Source organism: Pelmatolapia mariae, linkage group LG6 (genome assembly GCF_036321145.2).
Source record: "Pelmatolapia mariae isolate MD_Pm_ZW linkage group LG6, Pm_UMD_F_2, whole genome shotgun sequence".
NCBI classification, from domain to species: domain Eukaryota; kingdom Metazoa; phylum Chordata; class Actinopteri; order Cichliformes; family Cichlidae; genus Pelmatolapia; species Pelmatolapia mariae.
In genome coordinates, this window is record NC_086232.1 from 23,971,542 (window position 1) to 23,994,567 (window position 23,026).

General features: G+C 42.4%; 1 protein-coding gene across 1 annotated transcript; it reads right to left on the bottom strand.

Annotated features, from left to right (window-relative positions):
- Positions 1-156: 156 nt before the first annotated feature.
- si:dkey-117m1.4 (serine/arginine repetitive matrix protein 1) lies at positions 157-21,396 on the bottom strand. The gene is made up of 9 exons (XM_063476256.1): positions 21,259-21,396; positions 12,680-12,774; positions 12,313-12,394; positions 11,552-11,921; positions 9,790-9,861; positions 6,742-7,895; positions 4,634-5,463; positions 4,240-4,476; positions 157-1,961 (listed from the first exon to the last, which is right to left on the bottom strand). Exons 1-9 carry the CDS (start codon positions 21,351-21,353, stop codon positions 1,708-1,710), a joined length of 3,189 nt encoding a protein of 1,062 aa, XP_063332326.1. The 5' UTR covers positions 21,354-21,396; the 3' UTR covers positions 157-1,707.
- Between the last annotated feature and the right edge of the window lie 1,630 nt (positions 21,397-23,026).

Consider the following 23,026-nt stretch of genomic DNA (forward strand, 5'->3'; position numbering starts at 1 on the left):
TCACACTACTGTGCTTAAGTGGCCTGTAAGTGTAGGTGTTTCAATGAGTTAAGACCCGGTGACATTAGTGTTTCTTTTCCAACAGAATAAAACACTTCAGTTTTTTAAATAACCACAGCACAAATCATAGATCTTTAAGTTTTTATAAGACTTATAAAAAAGAAAAAACATAACACAATAACCAAGGCATGTCATACATTGTGTTTTTTCTTTGTTTCTCTGTAGAGTATTTACAAAACTGCCTTATGTACAGATAGCAACACCTTGTAAATGGAGAAAGCTACATAATGCCTAGCACAAACAACCAGTTAGCTCAATGATAATATATTTGTTATGTACAATGTAACTGGCAAGGCTAGAGCGAGATAAGGTCAAAGATTCTGCAAAAGGTTTAAATTACTTCAAGTATCCATTTTGAGGTTTTATGGAGGTTTTACTCTGATGGACACAGATTTCCAGCAACACTGAAAAATAAAAATCTGGTCGAGCTGCGTAGTGTGGCCGGGAAAGGACAGAGAAAGAGGAGGAGGAGGAGGAGCTCTAGCCATTGAAAAGGACAAGACAGACAATGCAACAAAAGTGGCGCCACAGAACAATCACTCCTCTGATAAATGCCCATTTTTTAAGTAACCTTTAACACAACCAAGGGAAATCTCCTCTCCACACATAAAGTGATATCCAGCTTATTGGCCTATAGCACCTTTTTTTACTGCTTTGAATGACAAATGTGCAATGGGCAGAAAGACACAAAATCATAGCTAAAACATAAGAGTTGCTCAGGGCAAAATATTTATCCGTATCCGTTGACGGGAAAGACAACAGGCTTCACAACAGCTCTTTCTGATTTAACTAAACATCTTAGGTATCCAAATAGAACTTCACAACATTCACAGGCCGTTTAATTGTCGCTGCCATGAAACCCATTGTCTCCATCACAATGAAGATTCATTTCAATTAATTAAAAAAAAAAAACTTTATAGTAGCTTCAAGAGCATAACTCATTCATCATCTAGTACCTCACATGGAAATTAAGGTCCAAATATTATGCGAACAGAATTGCACAGTCAGTTGTATGAAGAAGAAAAAAAACACGGTTGTTTGAGGAAAGATCTGGCTATTCTCTTCTCAGTTAGCAGTAGTTAGGTCTATTCTAATTATAAAGCCGCTATGAAGGAAAGTGTGGCCCCCGAGCGCGGGCCATTTGTCCTATTAACGTCTCTGAGTGCAGAAAACACTAATGCTACTTCACAACGTTCATATAACAACACTGTAGAGATTGGTTTCCTCCTGTGTTTACATTTCAGTTTAGTGTATCCATGTAAGAAGAAGGAAAAAAATTGTCCATGTACAACACAGCACAGGCTGTGGTCTCTCACGGCACGTCTCAAACGGCACCCGAGTCCAAGACTTCCACTGTAACCGTCAAAACCAGGAGCACCACGAATACTCTAGTGTAATTTTAAGACCTTGAAATGGAGCGGCACAAATTTTTCTTTTTGTATGGCTCAAAATGAAATGCCATCAGGTGCCAAATTAGAAGCCACGTCAAAAATAAACCGCACTGCCAGAGAGCGGTGTGAAATTTAGGACCGTCCTCTCAAAATTAGTGCATTTTGTGGGCAGCAGGTACCATTTGAGATTCTGCTCTGATCAGCTGCACCGAAATAAACATCCTATGGGCTCCCAACCCACGCAAAACCCGCCCCCTCAGCAGACAGTGAGGGGCTGGGGTTCACTTTCACGCCGCTGATTCTTCTTGAGTAGCTGAATGCGGTTGTGGCAGTAGAACTTGATGGCTCGCCAGTCGCGGTGATTGTTGACCAGCAGGGGGCACTGCTGCAGGCAGCGCTCACAGTCAGCCTTGGCGGGGACTCGAAGCTCATTGATGTTCTGGGTCAGGTGCTCCTCGACTGCAGCGCGCTCAGCCTCTGACCAGGGACGCTTCAGGACGCCTCGCTTTCCTGCAGTGAACAGAAGAGGAACAGACTTAGAGGTTAAATGATTTTTAGAGCTTATACTCTGAATCAAAGTGTGACAGTTCAAAAGTTAAAGGTCTTAAAAGAGCACAAAACCTGGCTGAACTGGAGAAAATACAGAGCTGAGAGCATTTACGTTTCTGTTTTTCTGACATTTCTTTTCCATGTTAGCGTAAAAACTGAGGTCCAGTCTTCAGGTACTGATAAAGATCTGGTGATGAAACTCAGGAAGATCCACTTAAATAGATTTCTGAACTAAATGACTAAAAGTAAACTTAATGTGACTGTAAATTTACTGCCAGTACAGTTAAATTACAATGTGCTGTAAATTAACTGAAAGAGAATAATCTCACAACTAATTTTTTGGCAAGAGACAAAATATTTCTTTATCAACTGCACACATAACAGACAACACACTGTTTAATGAGGAGTGATGCAACTGAAACACTTCATTACCACTTAAGTCAGCTCTAGAGAAGGAAGCACGTCTATCAGAAAAAGAAAGAAACAAACAAATCAAACTTGGAGAGAAAAAAATGACTGTGGTGACAAAGTGAGAGAAACATTTTGTGCCTATCAGATTCCACAACTGCTGTTTATTGAGATCGCTCTTTATCTGGAGCTATTAACTAAGACACTACTGATTTTTATGTAAAAAATTATGTCCTGAAAAGGGACAGCTTGGTGTGTTTTTTGCATCCTTTGTGCAGTGATACCAACCATGTCCACTTGTGCTACGCGCTACCAGGCAGAAGACGTTCTCTGAAGCTCCTGTTTAAGACCAACAATGGGAATTTCTCTGAATCCTGACAGTTACAACTCGTTTTACAGACTGAGGGCATCACCACCACCACCTCCAATTACTATTAGCTAATATTCGATAACAACATATATATATATATATATATATATATATATATATATATATATACACACACACATATATATATATATAGGCGAGGGCAGAGGGCAGGGATAGCTCTGTAGGTAGAGTGGTTGCCCCACTCTACCTACAGAGCTATCGGGGGTTCGACTCTACTGAACAGCTACGCTGAGGTACCCCTGAGCAAGGTACTGTCCCTACACACTGCTCCCCGGGCGCTGCATTGGGTGAATGGGTTAAATGCAGAGGAGTAATTTCCCTACGGGGACTAACACATTATTATCATTATTATTATTATTATTATATGTGTGTGTACACTAAAAATGCGAATCCCCATGATATGATATAATTACAATATGATGTGATATTATTGCAGTTTTTATTACAGTATTGACAAGTTAAACTTTGTCAGTATCCTCTTTTATCCAATAAGATGAAGTTATTATCATTCGGTGATATACTGAATTATTTGCAAACCTTTGACAGTCTCTGAGGGTGGTTGCAGTCAGTCCAAGTCAGACTGTGACTGTTTGCAGAAAGGTCTCCTCCTATCAGGTGACCTGTGCAAACGCCTTGTGAACAAAAATGGTTTTGGGTGTCCACCAGTCTCAAGCTCTGGGCAACCAATCAGTCACCACAAACTGCGATTGGTCCCAGAATGTGGAAAAAGAAAACATCAATACATTTACCAGGCAGCTGGTGATTTTCTTTTATGTATTTTTTTTGTAGATGCAAGGAGGTTACATCCTATTTTTCCTCATGTGACTGATTTATTAGTTTACTCTAAATTAGGAGATAGCTTTGTGTTGAGTGTTGGATGCCCTCTTGTTTGTAGTATTCCCGGAGAATTTTTATTATTTTAATAAAGTAGCAATATTTGGTGTTGGTATTGTTACAGTATTTGCAATACTATCCTTTATCATTCCCCAAACCCCTAAATATATCCATTACTTTCCAATAAAACTGAACTAAAGATACTGCACATACAAAACATCTTAATTATTTGTACCTCCTAAACCTTCAACTTCTTGAGGCTCCTTTGGTACATCAAATGTTTGTGACTTCAACATTGAGCATTTATTTCCTGTAATTCAACCAGTGAACATTCCCTACTGGGATAAAAATGCACCAGTTCACCTTGGGCTTCACTTTGTCTGGCAAACAAAACAGCTTGAACCATTCATGTTGTGAAGTTTCTTTCCCTCCTTCTTTCTTCCTCGTTTCACCTTTTCATATTATAATAATGGTGTTATAAATGCATTCGGCTTAAATTTTCTTGTTAGGTGTGAGTATTTTTAAATCGTATACGCACAACTATCTCATTACATTGTGCAAATGCACGTAACACTCTACACACAAATAAACCTGATTTAGGCTGACCTGTGCCTCTCCTGCGGTTTGCGGGTGGAGGGTCAAGAGGAAGCGGAGGGGGTGGCTGGTTGTTCTTGAGCTTCTTGGGTCGTCCGACCCTCCCGTTGTTCTTGCCCTTCCTGACATACAGCAGGGTGGGTGTAGGATTCAGAGCCGGAGCAGGGGCATGCACCTCAGGCTTCTCCTTCACATTCTCCCCTTCAGATTCTCCCTCCGAGTACGAGTCTGCAGAGTTTCCTGACATGACTGAAAAGAGCAAAGAAGACAACTTCATCAGCCTGATGTTAAAAATGTTTGTTTCCAATAAACTGCAGTCACACTCAATCATTCACAAAAAACTGAAAGAAAAGTTACAATCCAAGGACAAAACATCACTCATTCACGAGTGGTCCATCCATCTCACCATCCAGTTCCAGACAGATGTGGTTCAGGCTCATTCCTCTGAACAGTACTCCATCCCTCTCTCCACACAGCACGACCCGGCCCACTCTCCCCATCAGGCCTGGGTCCTGGCCAATTCCAGCACAATTCTGCGTCACGTGGTACTCCCTCTCAAGGAAGTGCTCGAGCCTCTCCACAGCGCTGCCTCCAAGCTGTCCGGGCTCCTCTCCTTCTCCGAGAAGCAGCAGCTGAGTTAGGATCGCTACCTGTCGACGAACCCTGGTCTGGGTCAGGGCGCGGGGATTGCGGGTACCGCTGGAGCGAGCGAGGCTGCGCAGCAGATCGGTGCCACGCAGCGGCGTGGCAGGAGAGTGGTAGGGGCGAGCAAAAACGTACGGGTTTGCAGGGTCAACTCCTACATCCTGCCGTGTCTGCAGGAGAAGCTCCAGACAGGGCTCACAGTGAGGAGGTAGGATGAGGGGTTGGACACGTCCTCGTTTACCCTGGACTCCAACTCTGGGGAGGTGAGGAAGCACCATGCGCTCAAAGGGCGACAAGGAGGCCTCTAATGGGGTAAGAGCTGGAGGGGCACCAGGTGGAACAGGAACAGGGCATTGAGGAGTAACACGAGCCCGATATTCACTGATGGACAGCTTAGAGACCTCACACTCACGCCGCCGGTTATACAGGATAAGGAGCGCCAGGCTGGAGTGGCAGAGGAGGCGCCATGCCTCGGCAGACTGCAGCTGGCGAGAGAGAGACAAGAAGGCCGAGTGCTGCAGCCGGCGGAGGTACAGCACCAGAGAGGACAGGGAGGAGAGCAGGGGCAGCATGTGGTGACGCCCCGAACCACTGCAAAAAAAAGGAAAATTGGGATTTTAATAAAAATATTCATTCACACAATTCACTAAGAGGACTGTTACAGAAATATTTCACAAAGCACCTGTACCAGCTGCCATGCAGGAGTTAGCCAGATATATGTATAAATTTGTATAATGCACCTCTACATAAAGCATTTAATTTAAATAGAAATCATTAACTAAAATGAGTAAAGCAAATGAGTAAAGTGACCCAAACTAGACACAGCCCAAACTAGACACAGTTCCAAGCTGTGTCTAGTTTGGGTCACTTTTTAGATTAAAGAGACTCAAAAATAAACCAATTTCATCAAACTATTTACACACACTGATGAATTTGTGCCAGGAACCTGTTTTGGTGGGATATCAAACATCTGGCTACACAACAGGGGTAGGTAAAAAAAAAATAATCTATATAGCATAGTGTGGCGATACTGTATCGATACAGGAACACCAAATATTGACTTGGACTGACTGCAGTCACTCTCATAGATATTGTTGAAGGTTTGCAGGTAACTTATTTGTTCTTTAATTTATAAATGCAGAAAGGTTTCCACCACAGCATCAGCCTGAATGAGCCTTTGTCAATGAGGACTACTCGAGGGGACTCAACTCAGCTGGCTGCCATATGGTTGTACCCTGCTTATATTAATATAAAACAGGAAGGTGGCTGAGCTCAAATGTAAAGTTCTAGTGAATACAAATATCTTTCTATGTAGAGTGCAACAGATACGTGATTGTTTTCTTTTATATTTATAGATTTATAGAAATCCTAGAAAACAATGAATACAGAGTTAATTGCTATGTTAGCTGCCGTATACAGCTGAGATCAGACTGACTCCTCTTGTGGTAACATTGTGGCAGGTTTTAGTGACAGTGTTGCTACATTTGAAAATCTCATCTTATTGGATAAAACTGACACCGACAGAGTTTAACTTGTCACTATTCGGCATACTGCAAAACGTTAAAAATCACAATGATATCATATTGTAAGTGAATGATCGTCGTGGGCATGTTCAGTGATTCCCAGCTAATTTTTTTTTATAAATAATGAAAGTAAATAAAAAAATAAATTGAAAACGGAGGCCGGTGTTATCAGACAACATAATTAATATTTGTGATTGTCAGTGTAGTTAGGTGGCATCAGAGGCAAACAGTTTGGAGTTTGTTGTGAGTTTATCATCGCTTCATGTCAGCTTCTGAATTTTGTTTACGCAATGCGTTCAGTGTGTAACGCCCTTAACTTTTACAACTCATTCACTGACTAAGTTACCTCAGCAAGTCCTTTTCCTTATCTTCTGTCCCACTTTCATCTTCTACCTCCAACACCCCATTTTCCTCCTCCTCTTCCTCCTCTTCCTCTTCTTCCTCATCCTCCTCTTCTTTTGGTGGCTGTATCTCTTTGGCCAACTTGGTGCTGAAGGACTGAGGGCACACCAGCTCTACTTCATCCTCGTCTATTGGTCTCTTCACCTCCACAACTTCCACATCCTCGTCACCTTCATCCACGCCTTCCTCCTCCTCTTCCACCTGCCTTTCTTTCTTAAGCTTCCTCATCGCTCCCTTCTTGGACTGCGTCAGAGCCACAGGAGGCGGGCTCCTCTTAAGCACCGACACCGGCACTGCATTCTGTCCTCGTGGAGGAGTCAGAACAGGAGGGGTGGAGTTTCTACTGGAGGGAGCAGGGGATTGGTTACCTGACATGAGAGTGGGCGGAGACATGGAGAGATCCTGAACGCTGCCTGGTGCTAGATCTGAACCGCGGCTCTGTCCTGTAGCGTGTGACAATTTCGAGCGTTGCTGGGTGTGCGTGTGAGCTGAGGCCGGGTTCGAGTTCTGTGCCTGCAGACGGGGCATCTGCGTGTAGCGCTCGACGAGTGCGGAGCAAACATCGGGCTGATGAGCGTGGTGTTTATCTAAGTGGCGGCCCAGGGAGCGGAAGTGGCGTCCACAGTACTCGCAGGTTTGGCGCATGGAGTCTATGGAAACTCCTCCTCTGGAGACATTTGCGGTGACACTGCCTGTAGTGTTGGAAGCCAAAGGACCTGGAGGTTTGAACACAGGCTTGGCTGAGGATACAGAAGTGGATGAAGACGAGCAGGGTGGGGAAGACTGCGCTGAAGAATGGGATGAAGGAAACGGACGGTTGTGATGAGGACCGCTCGATGGGGAGACTTGCGGCGGCCTCCCCGGTGCGGTCCGATGGGGGGTCTTTTTCTTTGAAGGAGTGCCTCGACGTTTCTTTCGCCGGCGTATCGCACGCCCACGCGGGCTGGAGTTGTCCTCATCTCCAGCATCTGAGTCACTAGCATCAGAATGGGAGATGGGCGAGGACGACGGGGAGAGGGACCACGACGGGGTGACATATTCCTGCTGCTGTTGTTGCCGCTGCTGCTGCTGGGTGGTCAGGGAGAGTGGTTCATCCTCCTGCACGTGAAAAACAACAAGTGTTAGCCTGAGGTTTTTTTAACAGTAGTAATAAAATTACTACAAAAGTTGTCCACTTTCAAATAACTGAAGTCTTCTGAAGTTCATAACCTTTGTTATTTCCTTCCTGAACCCTTTTTTTTTTTCCCTTTAGACATATGTGTTGTAGAGATCTGCAAAAATATTCCTAACTTTTATACTAACCGCTTTGAATAAGTGCATTATAGTCAACAGAATTTTTAATAGGCAAGACTGATAAAACCTTGAGGATCAATATGTGCAGGAAAAAAACAAAACAAAACTACAAGTTGCCAAGCTAAGATGGTTTTAGTTCATGACTGCAGCTCTTCTTTAACTGCTGTAAAACACTGAGAGCTACCAAGTCACAGCTGTTTTCCAAAGCTGTCCACTATATCACTTATTGGCAGAATTATTATTAGAGATCATACCAATGAAACTGAAATGTCACTGCTCACATAAATATATCCAAACTAAAGGCATGTTTAACTTTTGTTAATCTGATTAGTGAAACGCTGTCATGGCACAACAGCCTCTTTTCCACTAGTTTTACTCACTTGACTCTACTCAGTTTTTAGGGTTTCCCATTAACTGGTAGCAATGAGAGGAAGTTGTTACACACGAACTAAAACAGTGGTCCAACGTAGAGCTACAGATGTTTAGCAGCAGGTGTACCATCAACTTGATGTCCACCACTGTTGCCTTTGCGTTGCATACAAATGACGTCACTGGACTTTTTGGCTGCATTGCTATAACAACCTCACCCACACTGAAATGTTCCTCAATTGCAATGGAAAACAACTTGGGCAGGATGCTGAACCTCAAATTGCCACTGGAGATGTATGAGATGTATGTATGAGATTCATAGAAAAAGCACCTTAAGGCATAAAATAATGCTCTTTATGAATCAGTGAATGGGTAAATGTGGCTTGTAGTAAAAAATGTTTTTTATTTATCAGTTACCATACACTCCACTATGCTCTTATCTTACTTATCTTACTGTGTTTTTGCAGAAAATGCTATTATAGCAATGAAAGTAAAACATGTGAACATCAAGGAGTAATACGACATTGTCAGTTTATTATTTTATGAGTTGAAAATATAAAAAATACCCATTTTGCTTTTGTTTAATACTTACAATGTATAGAGAAAACTTTATAAGCCTAATTTAACAAAAAAAATTTCATTCATATTTAGAAAGTAATTTAGGGATATGTGAAAAGACAACCAAGAAATTACTCTAATGTAATGATCCTCTGGTTTTAATGTCATTTTTAAATATTTCATCTTTTGTTCCTGGCAAATCACATTTTCTCTGCCCTTTATATGGGTGTGGCTGACAGATCTAAATACTACACTACCCAAAAGCCCCTGGTGCCTTTGTATGGAGGAAAAGGAGATTTTAACTTTTAACTGTTGCTAAAACTGCAGAATGACATCACCTAGAATTCAACATAGAATTTAAAAGTTTATTCATGTTGTACGTTAGCTTTCCAGCTTGACTAGTTTTGCCACAACAACTTGTTTTGTTTACTTATTGATCTAAAAGTTCAATAAGTAAACTTAAGGGATGATTTTATGAAGACAAGCTCTGGCTTTTAATCAAAGCACCTTCATATTTTGTAATGCTTGAAGTTATGATTGAGCTGAGAGATGTTCATGTTGGGATATGTGCTCCAACAGTGTCTATTTAAAAAAATTTATGTGGCTTTTCCTTTGTAGACTTCAAAAACAACCCCTCCTACCCAGTAACTACATGTGCTGCGCAAAGTCTACTTGTCACATCTTTAAAAATTACAACGCTGCGGGATTTTTTTGTTTTGTTTTTTACATCACTGTTTGTGCTTTTAGGAACCAAGTGGTGTTTTTCTTTTACCTTTTTGATATTGTTGGTCTCGGTGTCAGAGCTGCAGTCATGTTGCGCGGGAGAAACAGTACCACGAAAACCCTGCGGGACACAGACCACTCACATTAAAACAGCCAGCACGCTGCACATTAATGTTTGCCATCACAATCAGACTCAGCTGTCACTCAGAGAGCACAAGGATAGCCCTCCACAGTTGGCCCAAGGCGCAAAGGTTGATTATGACGCCAAAAGTCTCAATAACGAGCCAAGCAAAAAGAAGTTCAAACAGACCTGCATTCAAACACTGTCAGCTTCTCATAAGCAATTAAAATGGGATTATCAATCATGCTGGAATGCCGTGTACAGAGCAGATCAATTAACCAATAACAAAAGTCTAACAGAACGTGAGCCGCCTTGGCTCCACTGCAGCCACTGATGTCAATTTCTCCATTTTTGTCAATTTAATCTTCCTAAATGGATTCTGGTATCATCATCCTGTTGAATAAATTGATCTGATCTAATGAGATCCATTAAAAGAACAGATGTCATGCAATAACCATGGCGACTGTTGCTTAAGCACTATAGGTAGAAAGCAAGCTGGAGCTCAACCATCACCATGGTAACCCCATGCCTTGCTTAGCTTGTGTGTGTAACATTAATGTGTGTGCAGTGTGTGTATGTGTGTGTGTGAAACAGGGATACGTGTTTGAAGCTGATCCAAGAATGTGAGTACATATGGTTGCCTATCTGAAGCCATCAGTGATATTCAGAGTGTGAATGGCTTTCCTTGACCTATCTTCAACCAGCGGTTGGGTTTGGATTTAAAACTGAATTTCCACCTGAGCTTAAAAGGAAGTTTCAGCCAAAGAGTGTATATAAAAGATGGCTGTGGTCTCCACAGCTGAAAAAAAAAATCTGCTGTATAGCTGCGTTATTTCTTATGGTCAGCAGGGGGAGTCACTTCTCCAGTTGCGAAAATAAGTCCAGTACTTCTAAGTACTTCTCATTCGATCCATAACCTCAGTAAACATTTTCTTGGTAAATTTGTGGTCTCGATCGCTAGTTTCAGGTCTTATTAAGATGAACATGATGGCTCATGTTCTATATTATGGTCTATCTGACATTTGATTGACAAGACGCAGCTGCATGAGTGTGCAGTGTCCTTAGTTTCTCAGTCAGATCCACCCCTCACTCATTATGCACATAGCTGAGCTCGAGGCTTTAAAACAGTGACTATAAACCAAACAAATAGGTGATGTCACAGAGCCTCAGTCCATCCTTTACATACAGCGTGAACCTTTTTCCTAGCAAAAAATGGGCTCTTTGGGGGTGACTGCGTGTAAGAAAGAGGATTGGCCCATATATAATAAGTATGTGTTACCTTATTTAAATGAAGTCTGCCATGCCTGACCACTAGAGTTTTCTTTTATGCAGGCATAAAAACACTGTTTTGTTATAGGTTTGGCTAAGTAGATGATTGAGCTGTAAAGAGAAAGCAAACCTGAGCAGCTACGCTCAATCAAAACAAAATGTCCTGTGGCTGCACTGTGTTGTGGTCTATCCTGGCTACTATTGACGAGGAGACCTTTTTAAAACTAATTTCTCCCTGAGCGACTGATAAACACTGGAAAAAAGCAGTCAATCCTTGAACCAAATTTTGGCAACAAGCGCTAACATTTCATCAGGTTTTCTGCATTGTTAGACTGTCTATAGTATCCCTAATATAAGCAAGCACTAATGTGAGGTTAAGGATGAGAAAAGGTCTTGATGTAATATGTGCCATGACACTGACCAGGTTCTCGCCCCACTCGGTTAGGCTGTAGTCCACAGTGATCTCCTCGCCCTTGGTGATGTCTCGAATGGCAATAACCACCAGTCGCACCTGGTTGCCGCAGTGGACCTCTCGGATACGGCAGTTAGGGGAGGGAGGGAAAGAGCTGGCTGTCGGAGCCGGAGCGGAGGCTGTTGGAGCAGCTGGAGCTGTGGACGCAGGGGTCAGAGAGGGGGCCTGAGCTGAAGCAGCGGAGGCTGGGGCGGGGGCGGGGACAGGCGTTGGTGTTGCAGCTGAGGAAGCAGCTGGAGAAAGAGCTGGTGTAGAGGATGAGCAGGAGCCGTGCTTGAGTCCGGGGGAGACTTTGTCATGAGCCTGCTCCGATGGACCACTGATGAAGGAGGTGGAGGATTGGAAGTAAAATTCACCTTTATTAAAATAATATTGTTTTTATTATTCTGTTCTGTCCTTATGCTTTTTCCTACTTTCTTAGGACTGGAAAGATGTTGTGTTTCTGCTTTTCTAGCTGTGTTTAGTGCTGAAACAAGTAGCTGCTTTACAGAAAATGAATATACAGTAATTATTATAATTCATCAGTCATTTGAGTCATGTATAAGGTTTAAAAAAATACAAAAAACAGTAAATATGCCAGGAGTTCATCCACCCAGGGTTTACAGATGCTGCTGCTCTGATTGGTGAATTCTGAGTTGAATTAATGAAGGTTAGTCACCATTTATTTTGTCTAGAAGATGGAAAGGAAGTACTATTTAATTTACACTCACCAGGGATGAGGAGCAGGCTCTGAATTGTAGAAAGGACTGTCCAGCATGGGACGTTTATTCTCTCCTGCCTCCTTTCGTTCACCTGAGAGCACAGAAACTGTCAGTATAAAAGGATTACAAACATGTGCACAGGGAAACACACAGGCACACACACAGGGCATCACCCCATCTCCTGGAGCAGCACATACACAAGTGCACATAGCAGCACATACACAGTCAAGCACACAGACACATACACAAAACTAGGTCACATGCTCTGCACCCACACCAGTCACAAACACACACCAACAGATGCAGATACACATATCACACACAAACATGAACATGCACAGGTCATTGCTGTAAGAATAATAATACACACACACACCTGGGCTGAACCTGTGTTCAGACACGCTCTCCTCCTCAGTGGGCGTTACAAAGACTTTCACGGGCGTCCCTTTTCTCTTCCTTCCACAGCCGCGTCTGCAGAAAACACACAGACCCACAAAAGCACACAATTATCATTTAATCAATCGGCCTACTGGCCAAACTTCACATCAATCAGGTATGATCAATAAACTGATAGCCACCTAATGAATCAATGCAGACCACATTGGAGGGCTAACTCCAATATCAGCAAACAAAAATGCAAAGTAAGTAGAAAATGGTTATTTAAACAGCTCTTCACCGTGTTTGACTGGAACAACAGGAAAATCTAGTAGAGTTTAGGATTTTACACTATCTGCACCGACTGACTCGGAGGAAGTCGCTCAGTCCAAGTCCAACAAAACTCTTGGCAAAGAGGACATAATCGTCTTTTCTCACAATTCAGGTTCAGAAATTAAAGAGGGCTCAGAGAGCAACAAATACATTTTAATTAAGAGGCAAATACATCCCCAGTAATTAGCAGCTAGCCATCCTTATATTATATTCATTATACTTCACTGACCTTCACAGCTTTCCAGATACTGGTTGGTATACATGTTGTGCCTGTGTGCTGTCACTAGGGGGCAGTGTCAAAAATATGTGGCCTACCCCTGTTTGTGCAGCCCTTGGAGAAGACCACAGACAGTGTGAAAGACTAATTAGTAATTAACCAATGAGCACGAAGGTTCACAGTCAGACCTGCACCTCTCTCGTCACATGCAGGTTCAAAACACTGAACTGGTGATGACGAGAACAATCAATGACATCACATCCAGCTTTGACACTTTCTATGGAGAAGACTTCAGTCACAACATACAAAGAGCTCTCTGTAGTTCAGTGAAACTTAGTGCTGAAAACAATGAAAACTGTCCACTGCGGCAAATGGATGTGTTTCTAATGCTGCTTTTTCAATCTTTGATTCTTCTGTAGTGGAAGGGGGCCACAAAGACAAAAAGTAACACGTACAAAACGTATCTCATGCAAACTGTAAGAAAAGCGAGTATCGGTGTCACTCATTACTTGGACACTGTATACACAATATACATACACAATCGTGTTTTTAAAACTGTCATATAAATGTAATCTACATAAAACTTGAAAAATTATTTAAGGGTAGAGATGGAGTTTGTGCAGGTGTTCTGTGAACAAATATGTTATTCTTACAGTCATGTTAGGGACCAAATCATGCTGGATGTGTATTCTTGTGGTTTAAAAAGTCATTGATAGTACTCATAAAACAGTTTTCTCAAATTATTAGACCCTGCATTAATCACTACGGTCTTGTTGTTGTTCTTGGCTCATTAGCACCACTTGTTGATCAGTGGATTAGTCTGATGCCAGCACTGGGATTGTCCCATCATGTGCACAGCATGCACGTTACCACGCATCCAGAACTGCACCAACAGCACTTTTAGGATTCAAAAACTTTAGGGCGTACTTCATATCAGAAACAGAGTGAAAAACTAACCACAAATTACAGATGTAAGCCACTTTCACACATGAACGTAGGACACTTTCTCATGTGTAACACACAACAGCAGATAGTCTTCACTGGACTGTTTCTCACTACTTGAAATAATCAATAATCAATCACTTGCCACATGCGGGAGGAAGGACATATTACTCCCATTCCCACAGTCCTATAATTCAAAGTGTGTGAATGACATTAGTATTATCCGGGACATTGTTCTGTGTGTTATCAGACATAACGCGGAGTCTATAGTAGAAAGCTATTGAGACTGCTGCATTCTTACATGCACCTCCATCTGGGCTGCACTGCATGTGTGAAAACATGAAAATTTACTAAATTTAAGTCATAAATTTTCACAAATGAACTTGCAACACTTTCAAATATGGTCAGGGTATTTTAACCAGCCGTCCTTTCTCACGTGTAGCAGGAAACAGACGCATTCACACTACTGATAATACGCTGTGTGGTTTTAGGTGAGGCGGCGTGGAGCATGCAATAGGCAGCACACGACGCCTGCTCATTGGGGGTAAACGGCTGCAGACTGAGACAATGTTCGAATAATCCGACTACACATAAGACTTTGTAGTAAGGAGCTACTAGGTTAAAGACCCGCCAGTGTCTGATCCCAATGCCTCTGACATTTGCATTCTCACATTCACCCTGTCTGATAAATCTGCGTTCAGGGCTGCATTGCATGTGTGAAAATGGCTGTAGCATGGGATGTGGGGTTTATTATTGTTTAAAGTAAAGGAAAAAATCCCACTGGTCAAAGTGATATTTAATTTGAATAAAACTTGCCATTAAATGAGAAAATACCACACTATCCTAATCAGCCCGCCACTTTCCTGCCCCAGAAAAAGATTCAGTAAATAAATAAATACAGTTTAAGTACTGTTGAGTGTCAAGGAGCCATAATAAACTAAACTGAGACAAATCAACATACAACACATAATGACTGTATCAATCATAGTAAGAGCCTGCCATCTTGTGAGTGTTTGGACTCGAGACACCCGGATCAAAACTAAAGAGAGTGCCATTACCCCCGTGGAGCCCGAATGCCGCCACCTGTGAGAGCCCAGTATGGCCGTGTGAGATTATCTTCTTCAGAGTAAATCCAACGCCAAAACAGCCAAACTCACAAGAGCCAAACTGATTCTGCCTCTGCAGAATCTGGGCTAGTTCTGTTACCACACATCTCAATATTGTTTTCCGTCAGTCTATTTTTCACTCACATGACATTGGAGGCTTTTAAAACTAGGCCATAGGAAGATCGTGCTTTGGATTTTGAAGTGTTCATTACTGTCAGTGCGTGCATGTGTGTGTGGGTCTGTGTGTGTTTGTGTGTGTTTGCATGCAGACAAGAGAGAGTGAAAGAAAAAAACAGAAGAGGAAGGGAAAAAGGGCTAGAAAGGAAAAAACTGAAGCAGTAGGAAACAGAGAGGGAGAAAAGTAGGAAACGGGAGCAAATGAGAAAAGAAATACAGAAACAGAACAGAGGGAGGGGAGGACAGTCACTGAGGAGATATCAACCAGACCCACTGTCTTTCTATTGATCCACTCCACTCCCATCTCATGATACTGTGTGCACATGTCTGTGTGTTTATGATAGTGTAAAACAAGACTGAGCGCCTTCATTTGCGCTCACATATGTAGATTTTTTCCCCTCCACTTGTTAGGCTTCCCTGTGCCTGTGCCAAACAAACACACAAACCCTGATTTGAAAATAAATCTGAAAAAGAAGAGAAACAACCCGGTAATCACCAACAAATCACAATAGAGCGTTTCAACGTCAGTGAAAGCCGAAAGGTCTCCTCCACAACAGTTGTGCTCTTCAACTTATCACAGCATTTAAAAAGCCACATGACCGTGCAGCCGACCAGTCGTTACGATAATAACATCCTCTGTGAAAACCAGCAACCCACACTTGTTTGTGACAACACTCTGCTGCGTTATGTCGCACACTGACAATGAATACGCTTAGCTTAATAACCAAATATTCAAAATTTGAGCCGGACAAACATGTTCTCAAAATATATTCGCTCAATCGGACGTAGCTTAAAAAAGTAGCTAGGCTTTTCCAAAACTCTTACAGACTCACTCAACAGGAGTTTTCCAAAAACTAAACAAAATTAAAATAAAATCACAACATGTAAGGTCATAGTTTTATTTTTGTCACTTACGGCATTCAACTGCTGACATATCATAAGAAAGAGAAAATAAATAATCTAGGTACATTGTACTATTCGAATAGCACCTGTACTCTCAGTATAACAGAGTTACAAATTTAAAACTTTTCTTTTTTTTTGTAAGCATGAGAACTCGGCCATCTGCTTTAATCTGAATACATTTTACAGGAATTGTTATGCTTAAAATCAGAGTGCGCTAGGACTGTGCAATCAATTAAACTGTTCATTCATGAAAGCAAGATAAGTGAGATAAAACGACTATTGTGGCGCTTTGCCGTCTCCTTTACTTGTACCAGCAAATTCAGTCCCTGGCTGCGGCAGCTTAGCTCGCTTACATTATAGTTGAAATTTGAACAAATCCACTATTTATTCAAAGTCAGTGAGAACTCCTAAATAATTCCATTGATCTTAATACTGACCAAAATAATTGTGATTAAATTAAGGAGCCACAATACATTATACTGCACTGACCTGTATTATGGTATTCATCTTACAACATCAAGCCCCTTAAGGCAACTGTTGTTGTGATTTCGCGCTAAATACATAAAACTGAATTCAAAAAATTGCAGAACACTTGCAGGTTCTGGATGTACAGAAGGGTTAAATTTTTTGTTAAAATGGGGAGTGAGTTAACACATAACAAAAAAATGAGTAGAAATCGCACTTTATGTGCCCAGCTGTGATGGCTAACTCTGCTTTCATGCTGTAGTTGACAAACAGCCAGTATTTAAAAAAAAAAAAAAAAAACAGCTTGTGCGCTCCCCCAAAAAAACGCTTCAATCTGGCTTCACGTGGTGCAGTTTCAGACAGCAATTATGTGGATCGCAGGGCGTGCTGAAGCAAACAAAGTCAAAGAAGCAATCGTTACACCCCTGATACTTGGTAACTAAACCGGATGATTAAATAACAACGTGAGAATAACAACAGCATGATGAAATTATAGCTTATCAGAATATGACTGCAGTCATGGGGGACTCTGCAGTGATGCCTACATACTGCCAGAAACCACTCGGGACAGACAGGTTTAGCTTCCCAACAGGTTAGCAGCTTATTCCCAGAAAACCAAAGTTTTTCTCCATTTATATTTTGCTGGATTATTTTGGGTCTTCTGAGCGTCTGCCTGTGTATTCAGTTCTGGTTCACTGAGTTTCTGGGAACTTTCTCGCCAACCAAATCTGTCTCACCTCCACTTCTTCGGCGAGTTGACCCCTCGATATCTCCCTCCATTCCTGTCTCACCCTCTCAATCGATTCTCTCATTCTTCTCTCCCTCCTTCACTCCCAACACACACACACACACACACACCTCCCGCCAACCCACATGCATGCACAAGTACACAAACAAGTCCATACTCAAGACCCACATATGCGTGAGCACACAGACACAGAGCTCATAGAGTCCACATGTGCGCGCACACACACACACACACACACACACACTCATCCCTCCCCCTCCCTAGTCCACATGCATGCACAAACACACACACCCACACACATACACCGAGGCACGCAAACAGGCGCTCACACACACGCACTCACACACACACCCCTCCCTCTCAGGCTTACAGGCACGCAAACACACTCACTCTCTGACACACACACACATACACACAAAGTGCACACAAATATCCTCTCTCTCTAGCCAAGCTCACATGCACGCACACACACATACCCCTCCCCCTCTCGCCAAAGCTCACATGTGTACACACACACACACACACACACATAGAAAAGCTCAGTGAAGCACACACACACTCTCTCTCTCTCCCCAGCGCTCAGTTTCTCTCAAATAACCAAACCCACAGTCTCATGTTCCATCTCTGACACACACACACACTTTTTCCCTCATTTACACACACACAAAAGCAAGCACGCACACATTCAATCTGTACATTACAGATTCTCAGACTCATGCATATCTGCTACAATTTATTCTCTCCTCCACTGTACGGCACGCATACACACATGTTCCATCAGACCCATTATTCTTTCTCAGCCACAAACAAACAAATACTACGTGTGCTGGCAGATGCAAAGACACACAACCTCTTGTCACGCAACTGTTTCTGCGCTCCACATACATTTGGATTACGCACAATCTCACACACACACTCATGCACAAACTCACTCAATAAAGCCTCACGTATACTCTGTCCTTCATGCAGAATATTTTCTCTCTCTCTCCAACACACACTCACACACACAGAATCCTCAATAATAAAAGAGATACAAACACACACACACACACACTCCTCCCCCTTCTCACATATACCATACCACCCACACAAGGCACACGCACACACACACACACATCAACATACTTTTCCTTTGAGCATGCACACACATACACACACTGTCCTTTCCTCTTTCATAAACAAAGTAGATGCATAAACACTCTCCTTCCCTCTGTATGACACACACAAACATACTGCCCTTGTCTAGGAGCTACACACACATACAGACACACACACAAACCTTGTGTCTGTCTCCCCCTTGACACACACCCCTCCCTTTCTTACTGACTGCAGAACAAACACACACACTCACAGACGGACGAACACACACACACACACACACACACACACACACCTCTCCTACCAGAACAAATACACAAACACAGAAAACGCACACACGCAGCATATGCAGCTACCAAGCCTTCTTTTTCAGTTTCCAAGACACACACATACACAACACACACTTAAACTCACCCTCCCCTGCTGTTTCAAAAGCTTGCACGCATGCAAGTGAATGCGCGCACACACACACACACACACACACACACACACGCATGCACATCCTCACCCTGTCACACACCCTCCCTTCTCTTTTCCTCTCTCTCTCTCTCCTGCTCTCTCTCTCTTAAACACACACACACACACTCACTCACTCACTGTGTGCTGTCTCTCTGTGTGCAACACACACCCTCCATCTTCTCTAGCTTTCTCCTCTTTGACACACACACACACACACTCTCCCTCTCTAACCCCCATCCCACCCCCACCCCACCCTCTGCTCATCACCAACACACACACACACACCTCAGTTTCTTAAAGACACACACTTTCTCTCCCTCACTACTTTCTGCACCATCTCTCACACACACCTCCCAAAAATAATGTTTACTCTTAAGACAACATACACAATTAACACAATCCTAAACAACTAGCCAACACACACACTCTTTACCAGTCACACATGTGATTGTTATCCCTACTAAAAACACACTGAAACCCACACACTCCTTGGTTTCACATAAACACAGTCCTTCGTGCTTGCTCTCTCTCTCTCTCACACACACACACACACACACACACACACACACTTCCCTACACTGTCTCTCTCTCTCTCTCTCACACACACACACACACACACACACGCACATGAACACACAAACAAACACTCACATTCCCTCCCCCACTCTCCTAACACACACGTATGTGCAAACACACTCTCCCCTCCCCTTCTCTGTGCCTCTAACACACTTCCCCTCTATCTCTGTCTCTCTCTCTTTCACACACACACACACACACACACACACACACAGTTACACACCAAAACACACACATACACTTTTTATATGCTCCTCTCACGTACACACTCACACACACACACACACACATGTCCTTCACAGTCTCACAATCCTTTCTGTCTCTGTCCCTCTCTTGTGCCTCACCGTAGACACACCTTTCATGCCCCACTCTCTATTTACCCCCCCATCACACACACACAAATTAGTTTCTATTTTTCTATTTCAGTCGCACACACACTCACAAACAACTAGACACACAAAGCACACTCTCTGAAAAACACATTTAAAACACATTTTCTCTTCTTTCAAACACACCCCTGTCTTCCCAACATACACACACTTACTCATTCCCTCAACCACCAAACACACACACACACACACACACACTCCTGTTCTCTTTGTCACACACTCCTTGCACACTGTGCTCCCCCTCCCACTCCTCATCTCTGTCTCACTCTCTCTCTCACACACACACACACATACTGTCACGCACACACTCTCTCCCCCTCCCATCCCTCACACACACATTCCCTCCTCCTTCCTCTGCTCTAGCACACACACACACACACACACACACACACACACACACACACAGAGCTGCTCCTTTCTCTCTCACGCTCTCTCCCCTCCCTATGCGTGTGTGTGTGTGTCTTTCTCTCACACAATCACACACACACACGAGAGCGCGCCCTACACACAGGCGCGGGCGCGCACTTACACAGAGAGATACACACAGGGCAGCTTTGACAGTACACTAATTCCAGCATTTTTATAACTTTGTGACAGTGAGCAGTGGGATTGTGGTGCTGAAAACTTTTGTTATGTACACTCTAACACAGAACGCACTATTAACCTCCATCTTTCCCCCGTGTACCTGGAAAAGTAACAAGTGTGTGGTGCATGCGTTGTTACTGTAGCTGAAACTGTGTGTCTGTGCTAATTATTCTTCACTCTGTCACTTATCGCACACACACACACACACACACACACATACACACACAGCTTCTTCAGTGGGTAAATTCACTGTCAGACACAACAGTCGCACGCTCGCTCACGCACGCGCGCACACCCCTCTTTGGAGCCGCTTTGTAAGGTGGAATTAACGGTGGAAAAAACAAGGTGGCACGAAACAAACACGCGAGTTTCTCGTGTAATTTCTCTCAAGTGGACGTTCACTCACTGACAAACTCGACGAATGACCTGTAATTGTAACTTTACTTGCATCAAAACACCCTCACGCGTACATGCGCGCACACACCCACCCGACTCTAGCTGTCACGGGTAGGAAAACACTAAAAGCAGTTTCTTTTTTAAACTATTAAAAGCCTGTATTTCATAGTTAACGGGCTCTCTCACCCCCGTGGTGGCGGTGCTGGTTTCACTCCCTCTCCGTCGCTATCCAGGCTGTGCGGGTCCCGGTACTCGAAGAGTGAGCGTACAGTCTCCGCCATGTTCACGCCAGCAATCGCTGATCTTCGGCCGCCTCACCGTTCAGCCTCTCGCTCTCTTCTCCAGCCTCTCAACTGGCTCACACCAAGGTTATTCCAGACGCTCCCACAGCGGCTCGGTGAAGGGGTGCGACGGCTGCTAAAACACGACCTGCTGTGGTCTGTCACGGCTCCCCAGTCGGCAAACATCGCACCAAGACACGATTTCACTAAACTAGTGTTTAAATTTCCTCACAATAAGAAAATGTTAAATATCGCATCGCTCACTAAATAGGGGGATGTGGGCCACCCCTACGGGAAAATGGATGCGCCCAGCAAGCAGATGAAAAAGTAGACCGTTTCTCAGAAGCGTGATTAGCTCTTGAAACGAGAGAATTGCAAAATAAATTAAAAGAAAAATATAGTTTCATGTTATTTATTCAAACAGAAGAAAATATAACATACTTATAAGACTGTTTTACTCACTTTTACACTCCCCTTTTATCTACGGGTTTACAAAAGAAGCTATACTGCAAAGTGACCAACTTCTGAATGGATTAATAATAATGCTACTATTACTATTACGAATAATAATAATAACAATAATAATAATATGACCTTTAAAATTTAAGTGGTATTTATTATATTTATAAAGACATTATTAAATATAATTATTAGGACAATAATGCTATAGTCTCAGCAGGAAAAAAGGTGATTGCTAAGATAAACTTATTATGATATAATCCCATCTTGTCTGCTGGGGTTTCACATGCCATCATCTCTGAATCCATGCTTTGACATTCAACTAGACATTTTTACCTTGGCTTCTGTATCTGTGTATTTACTTATTTATTTATTTATTTGACAAACCACCATGTATATGTCCTGTGTAAAATAATTAATAAGGTATATTTGGGGGAAAGTAATATAAATCTGATAGATAGATAGATAGATAGATAGATAGATAGATAGATAGATAGATAGATAGATAGATAGATAGATAGATAGATAGATAGATAGAGGGAGGGAGGGAGAGGGAGAGAGAGAGAGAGAGAGAGAGAGATGGTTTACTGGGGAAAATAAGACTACAATGCAAATGTTTGGAATCTTCCTTTACTCTAATTTGCACAGATTTCTGTTGGACGACCTTCACATCATAATAAAACAATACATTGTCCACAAAGTTCATAAATAATGGAAACACAATGCTGCGAGTCAGTCATAATTAGGTAAATAATTGAAGAAGGAGTCATCCAATCATCCATCCAATCAACCAAATAACATATCTTTGAGCTGAGTTATTAAACACTGATAATTACATGGACATTGCATAGCTATTCCACAGTTTTTGTAACACAGAGACACACATTACTGTGTAAGACTCATAGCTTGATTAGCAGATAGTACTTTAAGTACTGCTAAAATGTGTGTTGGTATATTAACATAATCTGTATTCCACTGTAAATGAACCATCTGAAAACTAAATAAACAACATTTTTATTGGTTCTCAGTTTTCTCGAGCTTCTTTTATTAATATTTTATATTAATATTTTGGACAAATTTGATCAAAGATGCAATTTTTGTCCTGTGTGACATTCATTTAAAGTACTAGTGCTGTCTCAATAACAGATGAACAGGCAAGATGTAGACAAAGAAAGCTTTCATTTCTGTGCAAACTAAATAAAAACATAATGCAG

Bases quoted from the DNA above. Each gene is read 5' to 3' on its own strand.
- si:dkey-117m1.4 (XM_063476256.1), bottom strand. From the start codon at position 21,353: ATGGCGGAGACTGTACGCTCACTCTTCGAGTACCGGGACCCGCACAGC. The intron at 9,862-11,551 runs GTCAGTGTCATG...TGTGTCCCGCAG, and splicing joins CCGAGTGGGGCGAGAACCTG to GGTTTTCGTGGTACTGTTTC. The intron at 5,464-6,741 runs GTAACTTAGTCA...TTTTTTTTGCAG, and splicing joins AAGGAAAAGGACTTGCTGAG to TGGTTCGGGGCGTCACCACA.